General features: G+C 47.0%; 1 protein-coding gene across 1 annotated transcript in view; it reads right to left on the reverse strand.

The window, feature by feature from the left end:
• The window catches only part of itgb8 (integrin, beta 8), a 38952-nt gene that overhangs the window by 8783 nt on the left and 20169 nt on the right, over positions 1–10000 (reverse strand). The window contains 6 exon segments of the mRNA XM_080443031.1: positions 195–423; positions 1831–2044; positions 2046–2285; positions 3639–3779; positions 7873–7965; positions 8640–8735. Coding sequence (XP_080299157.1) covers positions 195–423; positions 1831–2044; positions 2046–2285; positions 3639–3779; positions 7873–7965; positions 8640–8735 — 1013 coding nt within the window.

Consider the following 10000-nt stretch of genomic DNA (forward strand, 5'->3'; position numbering starts at 1 on the left):
CATCTCTCTCTCTCAGCTAGGGGGTCCTTGGCCTGAAAAACGTTGAAGACCCCTTCTCTATCCTTCCTCCCCTTTCCGAAAACTACTAAATAACGGAGCTTGCAACGAAAATTCAATTTCACCTACTGTACATACACCTGTAAACCCTGTGATTCTAATACTAAGTGGTTTGTAATTGTATTATTGACAGTTACCAGTATGATTGGCAGGTGCTGTGGCAGAGGGGACATCTCTCGCAGAAGGTTCCGGAGAACCGGGGGTCGTCACACGCACACCGGCCGCACGCGCACCGCCCGCGCCCGCTGCACAGCGGCCCGGCGCCGCCGCCAGGTCGGCAGCTCTCCGTGGAAACGGGGCAGCCGCAGCTCTCGCCCGTCCAGCCGGCGTCACACGAGCATTCGCCCGACACGCACTCACCTCGCCCTGAGATCAGAGAGACAACATTAGAGAGGTGTGTGTGTAGCTGCCCACCACCGCGGAGGTTGTGGGTTCGAATCCACCGTGGTGCATCCGGCTTTTGTCGAGCATCTATGCGAACACAATTGGCCCGTGTTCAGGGGAGGGAAGCCGGGTGGGGAGGAGGGTGACATCACGGCACCTGTCAGCAGCAGGGAGTCTCTGGGGCGGGAGGAAGGCTCTACTACGTCCTCCCAGTGGGGGCAGATGAGTCAGTAGGATACAACAGCAGTGACAACACACAGAAATGTGTGTTGGGAGCAGTGGTGGAAAGTAACTAAGTACTGTACTTAAGTACAATTTTGAGGTGTTTGTACTTTACTTGAGTATTTCCAATTTCCAATATTTTTACTTCTACTCCACTACATCTCAGAGGCAAATATTGTACTTTTACTCCACTACAATTATTTAAAAACTTTAGTTACTACAGTAGTTACTTTTCAGATATAAACTATGATATAATGAAACATACATTAACCACTTTAGCCCTATTTTATACATAGGCTATTTGAAAATAGCAGATCTACAAGCTCACAACGCGTCGCATCGCGACGCGTTGTGAGCTTGTAGATCGGCTATTTTCAAATATTTAGTACTTTTACTTTTAGTACTTTAAGTACATGTTTATGCCAATACTTTTGTACTTTTACTCAAGTAAATTTTTTATTCTGGACTTTTTTTTTCTTTTTTAATGTATTTTTATATTGCAGTATTGGTACTTTTACTTAAGTAAAACATTTGAGTACTTTTTCCACCACTGCTTGGGAGGAATGAATTGGAATAACAAATAAATTGGGGGAAAAAATCAGTAAAAAAATAAATAAAAAAAATAAACAGAGAGGTGTGTGTATGTGCCTGTTCGCATCTTTCTGTGCATGTGAAATGTACGCATCTGTGTACGTGGTGTGTGCGTGTGTGTGTGTGTCTGTGTGTGTATAGCCTCGATCTCCAGGCTTTTATTGTTTCGTTTTGCTAAAAAATAAAAGCCTGGACCAACGCGTCGGTGTACGCAGTATGAGGAAGTGTTCATTTCCCCAACCAACCAGAGTGCAGTGGGCGTCGCTCGTAATGTTGTGTGGACGAGGCGGGGGTTGACGGACAGATCGGCGAACCAATGGGATCAGGCGCAATCTCTCTCCGGCTCTATACACCCGGCCCTCTATACACGAAATCAGGAGCGTTGGGGCAGCCTAGTGTGTGTATGAATGCGTGCAAGTTTGTGTGTGTCTCCACGAATGCATGCGTGTGTGTGTGTGTGTGTGTGTGTGTGTACATACATGCATGTACACACTCGTGCGGAAGGGTGTGTACATGTGTGCATTTGGACTTTCGACACATAGACACGCACGTACGTCCGTCCCCCCCTCGCCTCACCTGCACACAGCAGTCCCCGTTCGTAGGTGCAGGAGAAGTCGTCCTTCTCGCAGTACTTCCCGTACACGGTGCCCAGCCTGCTCCGTTCGCACAGACACCTCCCACACGTGCACGCTCCCCGGCCGCTACACTCCAGCTCCGTCCCTTCGGCCCTACAGGCCCGTATGTCCTCCTCCTCCTCCCTGCCTGAGTCCATATCTCTATCTGGGAATTTTTCCCACGATGCCCTCCTGATTGCTGGTGTCCTGGACGACGCCCCGGCCGCCGCCGCTGCACGGCGTTTGGGCGTCTCCGTCGCAGAGCCCCGCCGCGGCCTCGCAGCGGCAGCGGCAATGGGAGCGCACTCTGACCACGGTGGACTCGTTGAAGCCCACGGGACGGACCGTCACCGCCACGTCTTCGTCGCTGTCATCGGCGGGGCAGGATCGCAGCCCGACGGTGATGTTGAAGTACACCTGGGGGAAATAATGAGTGGTGGTTAAATGTCTGAAAATACACATTAACATTTCCAGCATACACTGATGATAGTGCTGTCAAACAAGTCTATGAAGCTATCTATGAAATCTGTGAAAAAGATTAATCTGCAACACAATTTTAGACAATATGCAACCTGTCAGGACACAAAGACATGTCAGGTGCAGTTGTGTTCTCTTGTGTTTGCCTCTGTCCCTCCTTCTGTCGCTCTGTCCTTCTGTCCCTGTCCCTCTGTCCCTCTGTCCCCCCTCCCACTCTCCCCTTGGTTTGAGAACCACTGGCCCTATAGAGAGAGCTCTATAGGGCCAGTGGTTCTCAAACCTTTTCATTCCATGGACCCCCAAATTGATATGTATTTGGACCCCCATTTGAAGATGTTTTGTGCCAAGGACCCCAAGAAGAGAAGACTTAAATTGTAAATAACATATTTTTTCAAAACATAGGAGATGTACAAGCTTGTAGACGTATACAATATGGAAAAAGTGGTTAAAATGATTGTGATGCTGTATTAACACATTTTCCTGGTGACCTCCTGGAATCCACCTGAGGACTCCTGGGGGTCCCAGGACCACACTATGAGAACCACTGCTCTATGCTATATAATGTTAGCCTGGAAAACCAGACGAATCTACCAGTGTGAAAAAAGTATCCCTCAGTGATATTAGTCTGGCCACGCCAGGCTAATATACTGTATACTGTATTACTATATACGTATACAGTGGCCTTTGCAGATATGAATATCCCAGTTCAAACAGAGTTGGTTACTCAAACAGGAAATTAAATTGGAATGGGGGAGTGCGTGGAAACACATGACAATGCTTTTCCTCAGTGAATGTTTGGCGTGCGTGCGTGTGCGAGCGCGCGCGCGCGCGCGTGTGTGTGTGCGTGTGTGTATTTGTGTCACTATAGTTGTGAGGGCCAAATGTCCCCACAAGTTTAATAGAATTTGAGAATTAAGACGTGAGGATGGTGTTCCTGGTCCTCTTAAGAAAAATGGTTATTTTATGGTTAAGACGGATCTTTTGAGATAGGTTTACAGTTAGTAAAAGATTCAGGTTGGGGTTAGCATGGATTAGACATTTAGTTTAGGGATTCAAGATAGAGTTATGCCTGATTTATACTTAATTGCGCACCGGCACACTGGAAAATAGCCGATCTACAAGCTGTAGATCTGCTATTTTTCGGCTTTAGGTTTATGGTTAAAAAAGGCAAATAAAATGTTGATATCCTATATATATAGTAATACAAACGTGTGTGTGTGTGTGTGTGTGAGTGTGTGTGTGTGTGTGTGTGTGTGTGTGTGTGTGTGTGTGTGTGTGTGTGTGTGTGCATACCGTCTGGTTAGGCTGAACGCCGGTACAGCTGAGCTTGGTGGCCGTGGAGCCGGGCGGACACAGAGGAGAGACAGACAGCCAGTACCTGCTGACCGCCCTGTCCTCTACTGACACTGACACCGTCACCTCAGACAGCAACCTCTGCACGGGTGTGTGGACAGACAGACAGACAGACAGACAGACAGACAGACAGACAGACAGACAGACAGACAGACAGACAGACAGACAGACAGAAAGATATAGAGGGGGAGAAATAGAGAGAGAGAAAGAGAGATGACAAAGCAACATTTAAAGTATGTAAATAAATATAGTGTGCACTGATAGGAATCATGTGTATGTGAGCAGATGAAGTTGCAAGGACAGAGAGAGAGGAGGGAGGGAGGGAGGGAGGGAGGGAGGGAGGGAGAGAAAGAGGCAGAGAGAGAGGGGGAGAAAGAGAGAGAGGGGGAGGGAGGGAGGGAGAGAGAGAAAGAAGGACAGAGAGGGAGGGAGAGATATAGAGAGAGACAGACAGTGAGAGGCAGAGAGAGAGAGAGAGAGAGAGAGAGAGAGAGAGAGAGAGAGAGAACATAAATGAAGGTTGTCACATGGGCCTCAGAAAGCGCTCATTGTCTTGCTGTCTTTGTGATAAACACCGGGGCTTATGGGAAGAAGTAGGCAGATCCAAAAATAGTGTCTTTGTATCCATCTGTGATTAGGACACACATGGTTCCCGTGGTGATCTGATAGCTGTTATAATGCCAGCCTCTGTTCTGCGTGCTACGCTTCAGCTGCATGTGTGTGTGTGATTGTGTGATTGTGTGATTGTGTGATTGTGTGTGTGTGTGTGTGTGTGTGTGTGTGTGTGTGTGTGTGTGTGTGTGTGTGTGTGTGTGTGTGTGTGTGTGTGTGTGTGTGTGTGTGTGTGTGTGTGTGTGTGTGTGTGTGTGTGTGTGTGTGATTGGACCGATCTGTGGATTCGGCATATTATTCTGCAGCCGCACAATGGAGTGCTGTGCCTGAGGCAAGATTATAGCCTAGAGCGCTGCCAACTTAACAACCCCCCCCCCCCCCCACACACACACACACACACACACACACATACACACACACACACACACACACACGCGCGCAGCTTTACCCTTCTGTAGCCTCCTGTTCTCATCAGTGTTCTCGCTGTTTCATTAAGCCTTCAACGCCCCAAAACATCTCCCTTCATTCTCCTGCTAAGCAGCACAGACAGCACAGACCTCCTCCTAACTGCACTTGAGCCCAACTTTTACTCTTTGGCGTACGGCGGTATTGTGCACCGAAAATATAGCCAGAGCTACAAGCTGCACAATGCGTCGTGGAAAACTAGCACACGTTGTGAGCTTGTAGATTGGTTCTGTCGGGTCCAGGGACCAAAGGCACCAAATGGATTGACCCTTTTTGGGGTCTGTAACTCTGAGAGTGTGCCCATTTGTAACCCATTGTACACTATCAGAATAAAGGCCAATACATGCTCCTTCTGAGGTTGGAAAAAACGTCGGGATTCGGACAGGCTGTCCGAACTATAGTTCAGAGAGTCAGGACAGCTGGGGATAGACAAGTTCTGAGACCACCCATCAGAATTTCAGAATTAATCAATTTGTAGTGGCTAGAGGTTGGGGCGTATCGGTTGGATCGGCGGTTCTGGACAACCACATATCCGAACAACTCGACGCACTCCCTTTAGTCCTTGCCGATAAGTGCGCCGTGTTTTAAATCGGTCGGTCCCGACTCCCATAGCGGTTGGATCTGTGGCTCTGGACAACCGGATCTCCATATATGCCTATGGACGTATCGGGTTTGTTTATGGTTATGTCTGAGTCATAGTAACATGCCTATATATACGGGCGTGTCGGGTCTGTTTATGGTTATGTCTGAGTTAGAGTGGCATGGCCGTGGTCCTGCCTATAAATGGGCGTATAGGGTTTGTTTATGGTTATGAGTCAGAGTGACTTGGCCGTGGTCCAACCGCCCGCCCTCCCATTAGCAAATTTTAATATAGGATATCACCTCCCTTTCCCAAGAAAAGTTAGGACGTCGGAAGGGGCATGTACTGGCCTTTACAGACCGGTAAGGGTCCGCTTGGACCGATGGTGGGCCCCGGGCCCGACTTTGACAACCAGTGCATTAATCACAGCACTGAAACTGACCCTGGCATAAACTCAATTAAAACTGCTTCTAGCTCTCTGTTGTCCACAGCCAGCGTGCCCTAACACAGTATTTGTGCCATTTGAAGAACGAGAGAATGAATGAAATGCAGGGAGAGGGAGGGAGGAAAGAGGGCAGCTAAAAATAAACAGAACAACCTCAATAGAAACGAACGTGGGAGGGTCTACAGTCAGAACGGTAATGCAAAGGAATGCTTGGTATTCGGTTAGGTGCTGTCTGTATGTGTGTGTGTGTGTGTGTGTGTGTGTGTGTGTGTGTGTGTGTGTGTGTGTGTGTGTGTGTGTGTGTGTGTGTGTGTGTGTGTGTGTGTGTGTGTGTGTGTGTGTGTGTGTGTGTGTGTGACAGACAGAGAGAGAGAGAGAGAGAGAGTTTAATTTATTTAGAGTTACCAATTACTTTCTCCCAGTTCAGTCAGGAAAACCCATGAATTGAATTAAAGTATTTTTTTAATGAATATAAAATGAGCAATACATTTATTTGGTTTGCCAATGAATGGGATCTGCTTTTAGGTCGCTCTGAGACAGAGCACACTACATCTCCCCTTCCGATAGGAGGCCTTCCAAATACCCTCCCCAAGGGATCCAAAACAACAGGTGGTAGCTGAGGAGGGTGAGCAGCGATGATAAGCAACAGCACCAGGGACAGCAGGCAAGGTTCAAGGGTTCAAGTTTCAAGGGTTAAAGTGTTCACGGTTCAAGGTTGGGGGGCTTAAATGGAGAGTTCACCCCCAAAATGACTTTTTTTTCCTATCAATTAGTCACCCCATGGAGACTTGAATTAATGAATATGTTTTAGTTTTTGTCGCATTCCTAAGCCAATGATTTGATGACCGGCAGCGGTTCCGGTAGGAGACACAAAGAGTCTGTTAATATAACATTAACATTAAAATAATTATGCAAAAATAAATGTCCTGGTATTTTTTGTATCTAATATATATAAATAATGGGCCGCGAAGGCTCCAGAAAAGGTTGAGGACCACCGGCTTAACGTTTCTGGCATTTGTTTAGTTTTTACAATTTTTTTTAGCTGATTGTTAGGGGGAGAGTGGCAGTAGCACAGCCAGTGTAACGCCCTGGATTTGAACCCCGGGTGTCCTGCCTGGAAAGCCAACATTTTATCCACTAGCCTAAAGGGAAATTCCCCCTTGGCCCCACGAGGGAGATATTAGGCTTTTGGTCATCAGGCAGTGGCTCTGAGCCACAACTGCTACACCAGCAGTAAAGCAGCAAGCAAAGGAATGAGCCATGCAAACTTCCCTGTTAAAAATTGGGCACTCTCTTATTTAATCCATTAAGACCGGGAACGCATCTCTGTCATTTTAGATTTCTTTGGCTATTCAAAAAGATCAGATATACAAGAAGCTCATAGCGTGGCACCGAGTGCCGTGCTATGAACTGCACTGAGTTTCCTGACCTGAACTGCTTCCACGCTCCATGTGCTGTCTACGCACGACGCTCATTTAGGCCAATTCCCGAATCTTGTCACTGCTGCCCCTATATACTGGCTCACCTTCAAGTGAGGAGCCAAAACAGGGAGGATGTAGCACCTCCACCCTATACTCTTCACCGTTCAACACCCCCCCCCACCCCACTGACAGGCGCGCCTCAGCACGTAGGAGGTGCTGGTGCAGCAACAAAGATTAAGGCGATTAAGTGCATGCACATCCAATCTCACCCAGGTGCTAGACAAACAGCGATATAACAGAAAAGGAATAACTTGCCACTTGCTTATTCCTTCAAACATTGAAGGAATATTGCGGACTTTATTCCTTTTCAGCTGCAGCACAGCAAAGATTGCACGCCGTGCAAACACAGGCAATCGTGCTCATACTGCACTGTATGGACACACTGCAGAGAATTCAAACCCCTACTCTTACCTAAGCATGTGCGTGTGTGTGCGTGTGTGTGTGTGTGTGTGTGTGTGTGTGTGTGTGTGTGTGTGTGTGTGTGTGTGTGTGTGTGTGTGTGTGTGTGTGTGTGTGTGTGTGTGTGTGTGTGTGTGCGTGCGTGTGCGTGTGCGTGTGCGTGTGTGTGTGTGTGTGTGTGTGTGAGTGTACCTTGTATGCGTCCACCACCAGCTCGATGAGGTTGGTTGCCTGGAAGAGGCCCAGTTTGCCCAGATAGGAACCTGGGAGGAAGTCCACCAAGCCCTGCATAGAGGAGAGGGACACAATTGCAAAAAAAGTGCTCAGATTTAGTGCTCAGTAGCGTCCATTTGGTTCCATTTGCACACTCTCTGAGTTACAGATCCGTAAAAGGTCCATTTGGTTCGTATCCTAACTATCAATAGTTTTGCTGGGGACCACTCGGAACCCCCCCAAAGGACCCCTGGAGGTCCCTGGACCCCACCTTGAGAACCTGTGCTGTATCAGCGTCAGGGTTTGGGGGGGATTAATTGAGAATGAGATCGAGATTCTTTTTGTAATGTTCTGTATAGCTTCTTTGATTTTAATTATTATAATCCTTTAATGTATTCGTTTTCATGTGTTTTCTTTTTTTCTTTCTTTTTTCTCCCAATTTATGGATTACATCATTTATGAGAAAAACTTAAAAAGATGAAACATGGAGATACAAGTTTTCTGCCCAAATTGCAGGTAATTGTTTGAGCGCAAATTTTAGAGCACATACGCCTGGGTGTGTTTGTTTGTATTAGTGTGTGTGTGCATGCGTGTGTATGTATGTTCGAAAGAATGTCTTAGATATTTGATACTTGGGGTATTTGATTATGTGTGTGTGTATGCGTCCCATGCACCACAGGTTTGTTTATTTGGACTAAGGGTGTGCGTGCGTGCGTGTGTGTGTGGGTGGGGGTGTGTGTGATTACCTCATACCACTGATACTGCTGGTTCTCCACGGCGAAGACAGAGTAAATGTGATTTTCCAATAGCTTGTCAGCCAGCTGGCCCATACTGGGGTGGTCCTGACACACACACACACACACGCACGCACGCACGCACACACACACACACACACACACACACACACACACACACACACACACACACACACACACACACACACACACACACACACACACACACACACACACACACACACACACACACACACACACACGCGCGTTATGGGAGGGTGGGAGAGTGAGTAAGAGACACACAAAGCAAGAGAATATGTCATTCTGCCACAATGTGAAAACATACTCTACTCTAGACCAGGGGTTCCCAAACCTTTCAGCTGGATACATTTGGTGTCTCCCCCATAACTCATACTTTTAAAAATGCATTATGAAGCCCTATTTTAAAAGAAGTGACAATACACAGTTACAACACGTCGCAAAGTGACACGTTGTGAACTTGTAGATTGGCTATTTTCAGCAAAGAGATATGGTGTAGAGGGGGAAACACAGGAGGGGATATAGACCCCTGGGGTACCCAGGTTTAATCAATTAAAGGGATAGGCACTTTTTTTCCCTATCGATTAGTCACCCCATGGAGACTTGAAATCATGGATATCTTTTTGTTTTTGTCGCATTCCTAAGCCAATAATTTGATAACCGGCAGCGGTTCCGGTAGGAGACACAAAGAGTCTCCTTTGTGTCTCTCTTTGTGTCTCCTACCGGAACCTCTGCTCATCAAATTATTGGCTTAGGAATGCGCCAAAAACTCTTAGTCTGGGTATGGGGTGACTAATCGATAGAAAAAATGTTATTTTGGGGGTGAACTATCCCTTTAAATGGTTGAAACGTTAACACAAATGTTAAACATTTGGGTCTTTTTCTTTCTCTCTCATAATAACATGGGCATATTATGTAACGTTCAGATAGTGAGTTGGTTTACTCCAACAGCACTGGAGCGATGCAAACGCATTTTAAGATCGAAAACATTAAACATTCAGTGATGCTGCTAGCGGCGGGAGATGATATCAGTTCAATCCTCCTACTGCTTCACAGCAAACATCAGTGCAGGCTTTCACTTTGAAACAGTGTGACAAAACTCTGCAAGAAAGCGTGGCCAAGGTTGATCGTCAAAATGATCACTATCACGGATGTGCAACCAGCACAGTCTTCTACGGACGATGAGGCGAGGGCTTCACAAAGCTGTGTTTACAGTATAACACTTAGTTGACAAGACTCCACCAGGGGTCTATACTATACTATACTTGGTCCGCTCCTTTTTTCCCTCTACACCAAATGTCTGCGCCAAACATAGCCGAACTACAAGTGCATCG

This window comes from Gymnoscopelus braueri (genome assembly GCF_963280865.1).
Source record: "Gymnoscopelus braueri genome assembly, chromosome: 11".
NCBI classification, from domain to species: domain Eukaryota; kingdom Metazoa; phylum Chordata; class Actinopteri; order Myctophiformes; family Myctophidae; genus Gymnoscopelus; species Gymnoscopelus braueri.